The 16,574-nt window shown below is 39.8% G+C and overlaps 1 protein-coding gene across 4 annotated transcripts in view; it reads right to left on the reverse strand.

Moving 5' to 3' along the window:
- The window catches only part of TNNI3K (TNNI3 interacting kinase), a 90,940-nt gene that overhangs the window by 47,827 nt on the left and 26,539 nt on the right, over positions 1-16,574 (reverse strand). For 3 of the 4 annotated variants that reach the window (XM_069788385.1, XM_069788388.1, XM_069788389.1), the window contains exons 8-17: positions 15,771-15,915; positions 15,575-15,679; positions 14,820-14,914; positions 14,040-14,189; positions 11,888-11,974; positions 10,597-10,653; positions 9,461-9,553; positions 9,321-9,378; positions 9,011-9,205; positions 8,556-8,660 (exon numbers count right to left, since the gene is read on the reverse strand). In XM_069788385.1, coding sequence (XP_069644486.1) covers positions 8,556-8,660; positions 9,011-9,205; positions 9,321-9,378; positions 9,461-9,553; positions 10,597-10,653; positions 11,888-11,974; positions 14,040-14,189; positions 14,820-14,914; positions 15,575-15,679; positions 15,771-15,915 — 1,090 coding nt within the window. The remainder of the gene's footprint in view (positions 1-8,555; positions 8,661-9,010; positions 9,206-9,320; positions 9,379-9,460; positions 9,554-10,596; positions 10,654-11,887; positions 11,975-14,039; positions 14,190-14,819; positions 14,915-15,574; positions 15,680-15,770; positions 15,916-16,574) is intronic. The other variant, XM_069788386.1, reaches the window with a different exon arrangement.

Here is a 16,574-nt window from a genome sequence, read left to right on the forward strand (position 1 = left end):
ATTACTTAGAAGGTATCTGTGATGCTCTAATGCCTGAGAAGAGTTAAAATATCTTTAAATGTGGGGGTCAGGAGAAAAAGAGCCACACAGCAGAGCTGCTGCTGCTAGCACACTTTTGCACACAGGCTGCCCTGAGCAGGATCAGCTCTGCACAGCAGTCCCTTGTATCCTGCACAGTGCGACTGCACTAGTCTTTTATCCTAGCAGATCCACAACTTAGGAATCAGCTGTCTTTTCCAGGTAGCTCAGAAATAGGCTGAAGTGTGGTGAGTATCACTTTTTCTAGGAGAAAAAGAAAATCCTGAGTTTTTACACACTAATTCATTTTGTTTTCAAACCACTGTGATACTATCACAGAATACAAATACGTATTGCTGCAGGGACAAGACGCCTGCCATAGATGTTAGCAACCAGGAAAGCTAAAAAGAGCTGGAATAACATCTCCCCACTTCAGCGCTTAACTAGGTCTAGCTGGATATCTAGCTGAAACAGCAAGACACTGTTCAATTACTGTCACACTTGCTAGAGAAAAGAGGAGGTTCTGTACCTGGTACAGAAACTTGATGAGAGAGGAAACATTTAAAAATAACTGGAAAAGTGAGCTATTGCCACAGTTACAATCTTTTACAGCTCTATAAATGTTGGATAGAATCAAGCTTAGGGACAATGACAAAATACTTGCTGTTTAAATCTTTGCTAGTGAAAGACATGTACTATATCCAAGATGCAGTACAAGAATATAGATCATGATCATGCAGGCAAAATATCTTTTGCCCATTGCAAAATGTCATTTAGCAGGAAAAGTGTGTATAGAATCTATTGAAAATTGATTTACTGATTCAAGGAAGCTATTGCAATTGATTTAATTTTCAGCAAAGAACACATGAGGAAGCAGAAAAACACCAGTTGCGTGCAACAAATAAAAAGCAAGGCTTTTAGAAATTAGCATCACAAACACAGATTTTCAAACAACCTGGGAATGTGGGGAAATTCACAAAATGCTTTAGCTAGGTCAGAAGCTTCCTGTAACTCTGAAGATCAAGGTTTTCATACACCAGTCACTATGCCTTCATGGCACATTGCTTTTGAAGGGCTGAGCAAATTACAATGTAAAAGAGTATGAATGTGGACGCAACAATGCTTACATGATATTGGTCAAAATGTTGACTGATCTAAGTAAATTCAAGAGAGTGAAAAGTATATGAAAACAAGAAATGAAAAAGTTGGCAATGGCTTACATGATGAAGGGAAAATGAAAGTAATAGATGGTCTCAACAAAAAAGCATAACTTGCCCATATTAGAGTTGTAGATCTGAGCAAGAACAGTCAAGTGAGGAACAAATTCACTGGATAACAGTTTTTAGGACAGAAAAATTTAAGCTCTCCCAACCAGGACTCCCACAAATCACTGCCTTCAAGATTTCTAGCTTCACCTAAACCCAAACCTTGGGATGATAAATTTAATCATAAAAGTGTAGTGGTGTCACACAATGTAGCCATGACTCTTTTAGTTTATATTTAATCTGATTTTAGCTCCCATATATACTTCCCATCAAAATATTTCAGTGATTTGAGTATGACATGCAGAATTGTTTTGAGATTCCTACCAGACGTCAAATGAAAATATTAATCAAACGCAAGGCTAAACTAGAAAGACTCTTGAAAGCTATGCCCTGGGTTGAATGTAGGCACATGAATCATACAAAACTACAGACTTTTCTGTGGTCTTGGTTCAGATTTGACTTTGTCAGTAGGGACAAAAATTATCACCATTTCTCAATGTGAATAAAATGTATTGAGCCCTCTCTTCAACTTCAATCTACTCAAGGATTGTATAGACCTTGAATAAACCCAACTTGATGATACACATAGTCAAGACCTGGGCTGACAGTTTTTGTGGAGAAGCTGAGAAATCAATAAACAGACCTTTTCTATGAATGGCATGCATAAGTCTTTCTGAAAAAACAATGCCGAAATGCCTGTCTTGGTCCTGAGAGTATGGACGTATCTGAAAGCAGGAGGTAATCTCTGGAAGGGTTTTGTCAGTCTGTTACCACCAGTGAACACTACAGTTACTAATTTTTCTTTTCTAAAGTAAAAAATATAACCCACAGAAATAAGGCTTGGAAGGTACAGCTCAAAAACACTATTATTGCCTCAATGGCACTTTGAAATTTGAAAACCACAGATGAGAAAGGAACTATTAAGCCTCTGTTTTGAGAAATACAGCAAGATAAATCTGATCTGATCTGATCTGACAGAAGGTTAATAATGAGTTCAGCAGAATCAGAAATTAATTGTCTTCTGTTAAGGCCACACAGTTTGAAATGGTGAGACCAAGCATCATTCTCTCATGAAACCATGGAAGGAAGAAAACGCAAAAAGAATCAGAAGTGTGTAATCATCCTGGCTTTTACAAAAGCAAGTAGTTCTGCGGGCCTGCCAGATGCAAGGGCTTCTCCCTCTCAGGGCAAGAGACAGGCAAAGCACATTCAGTGCATGTCCCTCTCCCAGATAACAGGGCTATGAAAGGATCCTTCTACCTTTAACACACTGTGGGTTTAATGAAAGGCAACTGCTATTTTAAGATTTCATAAGGGATTTTATAACAAAGAGGAGTTGCAGACACCATCCCCATTACCACCAGGCTTCCATCCTTTCTTTCATCTTCCTCACTAAGGCATCTCTCAGAAACTTTTACAAGAGTTAAAGCCATCAAATGAAGGTTAGTCGCTCAAAGGCTTGGTCCAACCATGTTCAGCTGTTACAGCTTAAATTAAATTGATACTAAAATGGTCTCTTTTTTATTAAAGTGCTATAATCATTGTGGCTACAATCCCTCACCATGGTATAAGTAGTAATAAGCAGATACATGTCACCATTGCTGATAGCTGTCAGAACTTCTTTTTCCAGAACTGGAAAAAGCAAAATAAAACTCCCAATTATTCTCAAAATGGAAGGATAACCCCTTTTCCAGGGTAGATACATGAAAGATTCATTTTCTCCTCTGTTCTGTCAAGCCATATTGCAGATTTATTTAATGCGTTATGTGCATTGCATTAGATTTCAGAACTCACAGAGTTACAAGCTATGTGAAGATTTAAGGTAAAAAATTTGAGGCTCCTGTGAAGCCACTGGCAAAACTTAACACAGAATTTCACTCTTGGTCTTTCTCTTAAGTTGCTGTAAAGATTTTCATCTAGTAATTGTGCCTGTGGGCTGACTGGGACTCACGCTGAAAACGCGACTTCTGTTCTCACACTAAAAAGTTTCAGAAGTTAAGCTACTCTCAGCACCACACATCAACTGCACTGATGTCCTTATAGCAAATTGTCTTTTGACCCTCACAAATATGATCCGGTAAAAGTTCTGTGAGGCAATGATACGCTTTTTGGCTCTCTAGCAAGATACTGTTTTGGGTTTTCTTTTGTGGAAAACATTATTTAAAATCCTTAAGTGCAGAACTATTTTTCTAACAAACAGCCAGCAGTGACAAGGCATAAAGCTGAACCATAAGGTCTGGATCTTTGCTGTCCTAAATCATTACACAGGCTGCAGCATTCAGACACATGGCTCTTGGCTTGAACCATGACTGAGGCAAGAACTATAGCTTCAGAAGAAAGCATCTCCCTCTGAGCTCCCTGTTTTGGTGGCCTGAAAAGAGCCTGTGAAGGGATGCAGGTATATGAAGGAGACTTAGTGAGAAAGTAGAGGATGCGTGAAGTCAGAGCCAGTGGAGTGAGGAGAAGGGAACCTCGACTGTAAGGAGGAGGACAAGAGGTGGTGGACATGGATGGTATACCATGGAGAAATGAGGCAACTACAGTCCTGGAAAAAGACATTCTTCTAGCCTGTCTTCTTTGTAGGTCGATATACAGGTTGCTTTCTGCACAGCAAATCCTAGCCAATCCACCTTATACTTTAAAAAATGGACCCTCACTAGGGTCTGGCCTAACATTTCCAAAAGCCTCTAGGACTGGTGGAGGCATGTCACTCTTACCAACAGCGATTTTTTTTTTTTTTTTGAGAAAGAAAGTTTAGTGTAGCAAACCTCTGTCCAATGCCAAGCTTTTCCTCACAATTTAATATACTAAAAGTTTTAAATATCAGTAATTTCTTTGCTCTTAATCTAGACCTTGCCATACAAGATGGGTTAAGATCAATTTGCCAGAAGAGTAAAGGTACCTAGTTAGAAACTGTTAGCAATCCTGACTTGGGCCAAAATTGAAGAACTGCATGTCTATCTCGGTACTCAGGACTTACAAGGGGTGCAGAAGAGATGACAGTCAAAGGCAGAAAGCCGTTTGTTCAAAGCTGTGCACAGCTATGCTGTGTGAGAGGAAAGTCCAACCATCCCCAGTTCGAATGATGTGCCTTTTGCATTAAAGGGCTAGCAGAACTAAGAATTGTGTTTTGTCTTTAGCAAAAGGATCATTTTCATCTAAAACCTCACAATTCAATACAGTTAGGTATTTCACCACCCTTCACTGAAATACACACATCACGAGACTATTGTCATAGCTAGAACAGCAAGAACAGATTTTTCTCTGCATATATCGAGGACTCAGTGCTTCCACTCAGGTATCACCAAAGAAACAGAATGAGTGCACAGTCCTGCACTATATTTTAGCTCTTACAAGCAATCCAGTCAGAGACGCTTTTATCTGTAACAAGTGGCCAAAAAACCAAAGAAAGAGTCAGATGAACTCAGTGATTATGGGAAAATATTTAAAGTAAAAGAGACAAAACAAAGGAAAGGAGATGAAGTAATGAAAGAATGCAACAAAGGGTTATTTGAAAGTACAGTGCTACGCTGAAAATAAACTGAGAATTCTCAGATGGAAAATTAAAAAAAACCAAACAAACAGATTAAACAAGTATTTGCATCCATCCTTGCAGGACAGTGGAAGAAAGTGTTTGCCCGTGTGGGAAATTCAGTCAACAAGGACAGAAACCAATGAATTAAGTGTTCAGGATTTCATCATTTCAGTTATTAAAAAATTAGAGAGTCTTTCATAACAACAAGATGTCAGGACCGAGCACGCTCTGCACTGAGGTATTAGCTGACATTACCAAACCTGACTTAATTCAGGACATACCCCTAAAGACTAGAAAACAGCAGTATGAGGCACCAGCAACACACCAGGAAATTGGAGACCTGCCAGCTCGCTGCCAATCCTGGGGGGAGCACTCGAAGCTGTAAGGGGATCAAGAGGTGCAACATGTGCCGCAGTGAAGCACTGCCTGGTCAGGAGCAGCCGACGGCTGCAGGAGGGACTCCCGTCCCCCCGATCCCCGGGGACCCCTGCAGCCACTGCTGCCAGGCCAGGCGAGGTGCTGCAGAGCGGAGAGCACGGGGCCTTTCGGGGAGCGCTTGATGCCCGGCTCGGCTCTGTGGGCAAAGGTGCAAGGTGAGACATCACCACCCACCCAACCATGGGATTCTTATGGGATCAGCGCTGCACGGACTGCTGGTGCTGCAGGCAGGCTTCACGCACAAACGCAGTCAAGAATACACAGTTTGTGCTGTGCATTCTAAGATTTCCCTGAATTTCTCCCGAATCGCTCAGAGCTGGTTACTGAAAAGCTTTGCAGTCACATCACTTGATAATGAATTGTAATTAGTTCAAAATGTTAGAAGACAATTTGAGTTGCACTTCAGAGTTTGACTGTCCTAATGTCTCCTGCTAATTAATGGAACTGTTTGAAGAAGTCATTTTTATGGACTGTTTCATTTTGCCTTGACTCAGAACATTTTATGGAGCTTAACGTTATGGAATAAAAAGTGGGGAACAGACATTTCTTGTCAACAAAATTGTACTTGTTCATATGAAGATGAAACTTTTAATTTTTCATTTTTATTTTTTGAGATTTATTTGATAAGTAGAATTGTATTTTAAAAACTTGGAATTTGAATTAGAATTAAAAAATAAAAAATAGGAAAAATAGAAAAAATAATTTAAAATGTCAAAATGAAGCATTTCAAAGGCCTCTGAAATGTGGGTTCAGGCTTTCTTAGGCTAAAAGAATTTTGACAAATGGCACGGTTTTTGAAAGTATTTAGTCAATCCAAAATGCATTTAAAATACTCTTCAACAGACAAATTTTATGTAGCTCTGCTACAGTAAAATTGCAGAATGTGGCTTATATTAATATACTTAGATTAAGCCTTTATATAGTCAATATGCATGGATGAATATAACACATCAGCAGTATCCTTCTAAACATCATACATTTACCATACCCATACAGAAACACCATATCTGCACATTTAAATAAAGTAATGGGGCATGTAATTGGCAATGGTTAACAGTAGCCATTTTTATGTGCTTGCAGCAGTTTTAACATGAGCAGATGGATGCATTCATACATCAGAATAGACAAATAAAGCAAAGTGTGCTAAAATTTGTGGTCAGAGTATGAAGCAGAATTTGTGCCAATACTGCTAACCTAGGGCACATAAATCCCAGTAGACTGGCTTGAAGTGATATGGTTTGTAGACTGCGTTCTTCAGACTAAAATAAAGAAATGTGCAGTTTCTTTTGCATTAGTGATTTGATTTTCATCTTCAGTCTGCAAGGACATTTTTTGCTTTCTTAACCACAAAAGAGTTATTCTTTCAATTAAAAAATTACTTCAAGAGCAGGTACTCATTTTTGAAAGTACCCTTCTGAACCCAAACTTCTTGGGCACTGAGAGAGAATTCAAGACATTATCATTATATACATGCCTGGCTCTCAAATTTGTCACCATGGGCCACTGCCAGAGGCAGGACACTGAGTTCAGTGGGCTTCAGTCTGCACCCCTGTGACTGGTCTTATATATACACACACAGTCTCCTTGTTATGCTTCAATTCCCAAGAAACCTCCTGCTTATAAAGGACAAATACTACATTTGGAGTCCCTCCCTTCATAGGTGTCCTTTGTAGAGCTGTCCATGTAGGTACACTTCAAGCAAGAAAACAGAACCTTTTCCGTGTGCAAGCCATGCTGTTCTCCAGGAGATGCCAACAACAATGTCCAGAAAACTGCTGCTGCTCTCATATTTTTTCAAATTTCATACCGGAACCCTGAACTGGGTATAGTTTCACAATCTTTTTTTCTCTTTGCTCAGCAAAGAGAAAAAAACAGCTCCTTTTCCAAAAGTATGAGTGTCTTTCACAAGTAATCTTTCACTGCAGCTATCATTGTCACTAGGAAATGAAAACTTACAGCACGATGCAGGAAAATGTTAGTTGTTGTATCACCACAACTCTATAGGACCAGTCACTTGAGGTATAAACAAAATGAACATTTCTGTAATTTTTTTCTAAAACCAAGTAGTTAAGCTAGTGGAAAATTAAGAGGTGTATGCCTGACACTGAAGAAAACCGATTTTGTAACTCACTTCATCCTACTTTTTAAAAATGTCTTCTGTAGAAGCTTTCTTGTCACAGTGCTCGTACATATGAAGGAGCTGTTTCCAAGCAAGCTACTGTGGCTAAAAAGTGCAACAGCTATAAATATCAGCACGAACTTTCTTTGCCTAGTTGCTCTCCTTTAAATACAACTGTAGGTAATTTTGGTTAGTCCACTTCCAAAGCAGAAGTTTGTGCAGAATGGGTAGTCTGAGTGATTTCTGATCTAGACATGACACAATAAAATTCTCCTCAGTAGGGAAGATGTTTCCTGCTTTTAACAAAGGCTGAACATTAGTGGGCCAGATGCAAGAAAATACTGGTTTTTAGTAGTTGCATCCTTCAATGACAATTACAGTTAAGCAAATGGTGACTCGTAGCAGTTTGTATAAAACCTCTGAGTTTTTTTCAATTCAGTTTCATCTCCAGAGGGAAATCTGGACACGCAACTCATGTAGACTCTCTCCTACTTCTTTGCCAGTGGTACTGTCAGCTGTCTCCTAGGCTGAGATTTACCTAGCATACCTCTGTGAGTGTCAGCAGTTGGCATTTAGTCTAAACTAGATGGCCACTCCCCTCCCGGTTACAAGCACAGGCTCATCCAACGTTCCTCCCTCTCCAAGACAGCCACCTAAAACAAACGGGAGGGATTGCCTTCTGGAAGCCTTCTTGCATTCCTGCATCGACTTTAGGGGGACTAGTGACTAGTTTAAATTAAGCACTTAATTCTCAGATGGGCAAAAGTAGGTGAAATGAATTAATTAATGTTTTGGATTAAAAAAATTATACTGGGGAAATATACTAGATAGCATAAACTGTAAAAATACTATCCTACAGGACTAATGTATGCAAATAGGGTATAAATATTTTGTAAAGTTCAGGTAAGATATCTGTCAGTGAAATTATTAAGCATGAAGCTGACTGCTGTCTGTTAAGTCATTCAAGTAAAATGTATTAACGCCTTCAGCGAATGTGAAAGCATCATGCCGCAATTCCCAAGTCCAACTGATGCAAGCAGACCTTCCTCCAAGCTCCATCAGTGCTAATGAGATACTGCACAGTTACAAGTGTCTGCAAGTACAGGTGAGACTGCAGACCATCACTGTTGCTTTGAGACTTCACATTCCCTGAATTTTTCGGATAAAGAAATAAACTTACCTGTTCAAATCACGATGTATGATTGGTTGTGTGAGATTGTGGAGGTACTCCATGCCTTTGGCAACATCTACAGCAATGATTAATTTAGACTGCAGATCAAGAGTTCTGTATTTTGAAAAAAAAAAAAAATTACTCAAAGTTAATAAACAGACAAAAATTATCTGTAAATTATTCTTATCTGTAAATCATGGAACGTTTAAAATTGTTTTAAATTCAAAAAAGTTATATACTTTATGTAATGTAAATGTATATAATGTAAAATAATGATAATAACAATTTTGTGATTACTTATTAATTTCCCTTGTACACCCAATAATCTGAATCAAAGCTAAAATTTTTCTGGTGTGTTCCCTTCTCTCTTGTTTTGTACTTAAAGAATAACATTTACATCAACATGGATTTACTAGTCTTCCAAATTCTGTACCACAAGTCCAAACAGAGAACAGGTGGAATACCTCTTCTGTTCATGAAGCAGGGAGAAGAGCGATCCTCCAGAAATATACTGAGTGACTATAGCAAACTGACTTGGGTCATCTAAGCAAGCTCCCACAAACTGGATGACACACGGATGATTCAATCGGCAGAGAATGGAAACTTCACGGCAGAACATGTCCACATCAGATTTGGAGCAGTAGGTATTGGCTCGATAGCTTAGAATTTACATGAAAGAAAACAGTAAGGCAAAAATATCATAAAATATGGGTTTTTTTAATACTTCGAACTAGGTCATTAACCAAACAAGATGGAAAAGTCTGATAAACTTACCGCTTGATTGCAACAATTTTATTTCTGCATCGTCCCTTATATACTTTTCCAAAAGACCCTAAAATGGTTTAAAATAAATAAGCAAAAAGATATTTATGAACATCAGACATTTAAAACAGATGCATTCTTATTTCTGGTACCTGAGCCGATAATCTCATGGAACTCTATTTCAGAGAGCTGAAGATGGAAATGTGATGGCAAACCAGCACGGAGGAGAAGAACATCTGCCTTTTCTGCAAAAGAAAACACTTATCCTATTTGTAAATTGTGGGGTCATGGGGAAGGACATAATATAAGCATTTAACTTCACAAAACTGTTGCACAGTAAAAGCTGATTTTCCTCCTGTAAATTGGTTGACTGGTAATCCTATTCCCTTTTCTTTCAGTAACCACCATAAACCCCAATAACAGCCAAATACTTGCAACGCTACAGTTGCCTTGGGCTTTCTTGGCTTTAAAATCTTATCAGTGATGAACACTGTCCCATAAGCATATTCTGCCTGTATCATGTGATGGTTGTGTCAAATTCTTTATACAGAGAATTAGTTCCTTTTTTTTCTGTATAGCTAGTACTCATTACCAATGCAGGGGATGTTATTCCAGATCTGACCTACTCTTCAGTGACATGTGGAATCTAAATTTTGCAACATAATTTAGTTAGCAAACATCTCTACCTTGTTGATCTTTTTGGTTTATTACTACAAAGTTTATCAGAATATTTCTAAATGGAACATTTCAAAGCTGCTATGTAAAGGATGCAAGGATTTGATTATATCCAGAGTGAATATTTGGTGGAAAATTGAAAGCACCACAAAAAAAAGAAATATTCTAAAGTACAAATATTCATCTGAATGTTTTATCTATATTTGTTTCAGGTAAACACAAATTATTTTTGGACAGAATTTTTTGTGTAAAGATAATCCAGGCATTTTACAGTGGGATTCAATATGATATTTGTTTGCATTCATGGATATGTGTGTATTTCATTAGTACTAATTCACAATCACATCCTCTTCTCCAAAGTAATAAATATATATTTAGAAGTAAATGAAAATAAGACAAATACAGGAATTATCATGATGCTGAGCAACACAGCTAAGTATATTGTTTCCTAAAATTATCCTAGGGAAGTATAGCTGCTGCTTATGCACAACATTACATTTCTTAGAAATGAAAATTCCAGGAATAATGAATCTTGTGTAGTATGTTTAGGCTGACAAACACCTTGGGTAAAAAGACCGTAAAAGTTCAAGTTTCCCATTGCCATTGCAAATACCTTTAGTCATGCTTTTAATCTTTCCTAGAGGGGATGGAACTGACACATAGGAACCATCTGAAATAGAAGAACAGAATTAATTTTATGGCATTCAAAGACAGTATAAGCATCTGTACTGATAAATTAATGAGGCGATGATTGCTTAAAGAATGAATAATAAAGGGGTGAAAATACACATAAGCACACACATGATTGTGACGTTATATTGCTGCATTCCTGAAAGTAATTTGTATATAGCTTCACTAAATCCTGTAGAATGATACTGGCTTTCACTGGTGTTAAAGAAGGCCAATGTAGCGTTTTATATGAGCTAGATTTTGTAAAGGAACTCTGATCAGATTCACAAATTCTGCCAATTGGGCTGTGAACATATTGCACTGTTTAGTTCACTGACTAGATTTTCCAAAAGACCTCAGCTTTCTCCATGTACCAAAAATTTCAACTCTTGTTTTTCTGCTTAAGTGGCAGCCGAGTTCTTTTAACAATCAGCATTAAAAAACATCTGTCTGGGTGTGCTAATTGCTTGCCAAAATACATTTCCAATACATGCATAAACTTAGTCCCCAAAAGATTTACATACACTTGAGAGATAATACACCTAAAACTGGAACAGGTCAAACTATGTAGGAAGCAGATTGATCCTGCTGCTGACTGTAGGGTTCCTCCTGTTTCCACGACAGGAGGAGTCAATGACCTGGACAAGCCACAACGTATAACATATTCACCCTCTCTGGAGGCAGCATTCTCAACACACTGCAAAATATTTTGTTTATCTAACTGCTTGCGTTAACGTTCTTCTTGGCACTTGTCATTTAGTTGCCAATACAAATGAGTATTTTTGCAGGAAAAAGGGTAATTAATTCTTCCCAAGGGGGAATGAGATATCCAAAGATATTAAAAAATATGAAGGGGACTGAGTATAGAAATATACCAAATGTCAGCAATCAAAGAAACCTCAGACCTAAACAACACAAAGAGAATGGCTAAACAAGGTATTAAGGATGTAAAAAGGTATGAGTAATGATTACTAGGGATTGATCTTCATCTCACAGCTTTTAGCTTTTCTTTCAAGTGAGTAATACAATGTGACAACTCGATTTTAAGATAAAGGAAGACTTCTGACATAAATAGAGGGTACCTGGAAAATGGTGATTCTTATGACACTAATTTTCTTTGTGCCAGACAGAACTGATCCAAAGCTCACTGACATCAGTGGAACCTTTCCAGAGATTTCAGCGGTCTTTGGATCAGACCCTTCAGTTAGAGAATAAAGTTATTTCTCAGACCATACCGCCTCCAGGTTGTGAGTATTCATTACAGGGTGATTCATCTTGAGGTCTCTTATAATGCTTCAGAAGGGTCACAATGGCATCATGACCTAAGAAAAAAAGTGGAAATATAGGGATTTGCATGTAAACTCAACAGTATTATTTTTTTAAATTGATTTATACAAAATCAGGGGATTTTAAAAAAAATGTACAATGGGCCTATGAAACATGTAAACAAAGATACAGCAGCGCTAATCTGAAACATACTATGATTCTTAGCTATAGAAACACAGGGAAATACCTGCCAATAAAAACAAACATGTTATTTTCATAAGTCCACCTAATCCTAAAACGTGAGGTATGGCAATAGTAAAAACTCTGCTACAGCAATCCTAAAATGGAAGTTCACAATAGTCTTCAATAGGCCTTACAAGTAAAACCAGTGCCCGAAAATATTTCTGTTTTGGTGTCCTAAACCGGTGTCTCGGGTTCGTGTGTCGTTTTTTTCCGTCGGCGGGGCAGGGTCGGCAGGGCCGGCAGGGCCGGCTCCTGCTGGAAGGTGCTGGAAGCTCCCCCGGCTCCAGGCCGGACCCGCCTCCGGCCCAGGCCGAGCCCCTCAGCCACGGCGGGAACACCTGGGGGAGAACGAACGGACGCCTTTAAGAGCCCCTGGGGGAGAACGAACGCCTTTCAGAAGAAGGGGAACCCGCGGCGGGACGACGCCCCCTGCGGCCGCCGCCGAGGTGAGGCGAGGGAAGGAGAGGAGGGGGAGGGGGACGGAGACGGACACGGACGACGGCCCCGCAGCCCGCGGTGAGGCGGCAGGCTGTCCCCCCCCAGCCCGTGGAGGGGAGCGGGGCAGCAGACGCCCACCTGCAGCCCGGGGAGAGAGGAGCCCCCGCCGGAGAAGTTGGCGGAGGGAGGGACCCCGCGGCGGAGCAGGGGACGAGTGCGGGGCCGTCCCCCTGAGGAGGCAGGAGCGGCAGAGACAAGGTGTGGTGAGCGGACCCCAACCGCCATTGCCCGCCGCCGGGGGGAGGAGGGAGAGAGAAGCGGGAGCGGAGTTGAGGCGGGAAGGAGGGAGGGCTGGGGGGAAGGGGTTCGCAGGTCGGGGTTTCCTCCTCGTTCTCCTCGTTTGGAGTCGATCGGCAGCGAGGGAAACCGGTTTCGCTTCTTCCCCGAGCGGAGCCTGTCTGTTGCCCGTCAGTGGGGAGGGAGGGAGGGAGGGATCCCTCCCTGTCCTTGTCTCGACCCACGAGCTTTTCCCGTTTTCTCCTCATCCCGGCGTGGCCCGGCCGGGGAGGTGGCAGGGGGACGGCGGCTGCCCGGGGCTTCGGTACCGGCTGGGATGAAACCGTGACAACTGGACAAAATTTGTATGCCATATTGCTGTGGACAGTTGCTATACTCATCATTCTCCTTTGCAAGGAACCAGAACAGAGCGGTCTGTGCACAACGTGCTCACTCTCTCAGATGTTTGATGCACAAAGTTCTGCTTGGCAATATTAAAAATTCTTTTCTAAACCTTTCAAAGATGAGTTTTCCCTCAGTAATTTCATACGGAGTATTTTGCTAGTATCAGTTTTTGAAAGGCCTTTGAAATCCATACTTTTACTATATTACAGTCATTTTCATAATAAATGGTACTGCAGTGCTTTTGGAGGAGGGGGGAATGTGCCAGAAGTCATGGAGTCAAAAACGGGACAGAAAACTGACACATTGCTGTACCTGTAGGACAGTATAACAGGAACCATGGAAAATGCCTTGCTTTGATCCATATTTGCAAGAATTTAAGATTCCTGACTCCGAATCATTGCTCCTTGTAATGCCTCTTTCAGTAATAAAATTAAAGCTCATGCACATAGCAGAGGGAGAAATAGCCTTTTCTGAACAGGCTGTATGTTTTCTACTTTAGCAGCACATAAGTACTCCTGTACTTGAGTTTGTGTTGAATTAAACTGATGTTTAACAGAGTTAAACAGAGAGAGAAGATAAATAAAAGTGCTGTTTTTTATAACCCTTCATGCCAGGAACTGGAAAGCAGGTGGTGACAGCTCTTAGTCCCCCACAGGGACTGAGGGGTTATTTTGTAGTGTTATCTCCTTCCTGTGCTGTTCTCTCCTTCCTGTAATGTTCCTGTGGATTTTTGTAGCAGAAACTAGAAAATTGAAATACCTTTCTCATAAGCCCACATCAAACAGGTCTGCTCATCCTTTTCTCCACTGGACCTGCTGGGATCACAAGCTACCAGATTCATATCAGCTCCATTATCCAGTAAGAACTGTACAAGTCGAATATGACCATGGTAGCAAGCACAGTGTAATCCTAGAACATCAGAGAAGTGTGGTAAGCACAACTGTCAGAACATCATAATAGGACTTGCAGCAAATTGATTTCCTCGATAAAGGAATATATTATCAAAAAATACCTGAGGCAATAGGTGAAAATAAAATATTAATGCTGCAAGAACCAATCTGTTGCCTGCTACACAACATGTCAGCATTTACTCCACCACCTGCAAATCACATTTAACAACTTTGTATGTGAGGAAAAGCAAGTAGAAACAAAGAAGGCTCTTTTTTTCATTGCCTGTAGCAGGGACGTGGAGGTGTGCAGCCCTTCAGATGCTATATCCTACATGCCTAGTCCCTAGCAGAATAATACATGGGCCCAATTCTTAAAACTACTTAGGAGCCTAACTATGGGAGAATCGGTTTACATCAGGTTTTGTTGCTCATATACGAGCTAATGAACCAGACATCCTCACTGAACTCTTACCACTTCTATGCCTGCCTGAAAACATATTTCAAAAGAGTTGAGATCTGTCTAAAAGGTAATGGGATGCTGATCATCAAATTACCATGGGAATTACTCTGGAAATCCTGATTGTGTATGGCTTCCGCATTTTTTGGTGCCAGTATATGCACTCACAGACAATAAGGATGATGATGTTACCTGTGTGTCCATCTCTTCCCTGGTGATTGATGCTTACAACATTCTGGTCAAGAAGAAATTTTACAAGTTCTATGTTCTTTCCATAGGTGCAAGCACTGCAAAAATAAAGGGAAAAGTGAACGCTATAGTCCATAAAAGGACAAATGCTTTGGGTAGCCAGAAATTTAAAAAGAATTACACAGAGATAAAAAGGTAGTAATAAAGGATCTCTAGAAATGTCCAAATGCATGATTAATCCACTAAAGCATGTTCATTTCCATTGTTTCAGGAACATTCTAATTATTGTTGTATAAATTAATTTTGCACAGTTATGCAAAATTAATACAGTCTATTTTGCAAAGTCCTCTTAAATAACACTTTCCAAACTCGTAGCATCATGATCAAACTGTGTTCTGCCACCTTGTTTCTAATTTAGAGTATCTAGACTCCAGCAGATTTCTAGGCAGAACAGGCTCTAAGCTCAGCTCCCAAACTGGACAGAACGAGAAACCATTATTTGTCCAGATGTTGACGAACCTGATGCCTTTCCTACATTTCTCTCTCTTTCTTGCTCTCTCCCCCCATTCACTGTCTGGTTCTGCCTCTTACTCTATGTCGTCTCCTGTATCTCAAGATCCAAACTTCACATCCATGTCAAGCTCGCTGCTTGCTTTGTTCCTCATCTGGCTGTTGGTGAGACATCTGTTATTTTGGGTGTTGTATTGCATGCATGTATAAGTGGAATTACGTTGATAATGGCATTTTAAACATCTCACCTGTGGAAAGCTGTTTCACTGAATATGTTTTCTTTAGTGAGACTTTCTGTTCCTGAGAGCTGAATTATTTCCTTGACAACTTCAAACTTTCCATTGTAACACGCACTGAAGATGGAGTCAGTAAAGAGTTGTTAACAACACCAGCTTTCTAATTAGGCCCAAACCATGTAAAACAGAGCTTCTCTGTGTGACTCACAGATGTAAAGGTGTGTCTCCATAGATATTCACCACATGGGGCTGAACTTCGAAGCTGCTCTGCAGTAAGAACTTTACGATTTCATGGTGTCCAAATCGACAGCAGAAGTGTAGAGGAACGTGATCTTCATTGTCCTGAGCATTCACTACCATTTGACCCAGAAAGAGACCAAAGAAAGTATTTTATGCTTAACACAGCTTGTTTTTGATATTTAGTAAAGCTTTACGTGTTGTGCCTTTATGTTTTGAAACCTCATGCTAAAATACGTATGGTCCAATTTCTTTAAAATTGAAATTTCTGTGAGCTTTCATATATCAAAACTACATTACTCAGTGTCATCTGTAGTACACTGTCAAGATGATTTTTTTGGACTTAGGGTATAATTGCTTTCTTCCGGTAGCAGATGTATTGAATGTTTTGATGTAGCTTTCCGTGAATGAATCAAGAGTTATATATGACCCTTAAACAGAACAACTGCTGTCAGTATATTACAATGTGAAGCAAAAGTAAGATACATAGTTAATATATGTAAGAAAGCAATCCACTGGCTTACTCCAAATGCATGGAACTATAGCTACTCATTACAAATACTAGGAAGAAACATGCTTCATTGTTGCTGTTAGGGAAGGTTGGTTTTAAGGTTTATGTTAGCTTCCTTGAGTACCAGGATCAAGGATTCTTGATATAGTTATACAGTGACAAAAAAGAAATGTAAAAAAAATAAAGGAGACGCAATAAGGATATATTTTTCATAGTCACTGTCAAAATATAAATGCATAAAAGGCAAGAAAGGAAGAGGAGAAT

The sequence above is a fragment of the Haliaeetus albicilla genome, chromosome 8, assembly GCF_947461875.1.
Source record: "Haliaeetus albicilla chromosome 8, bHalAlb1.1, whole genome shotgun sequence".
Lineage (NCBI taxonomy): Eukaryota > Metazoa > Chordata > Aves > Accipitriformes > Accipitridae > Haliaeetus > Haliaeetus albicilla.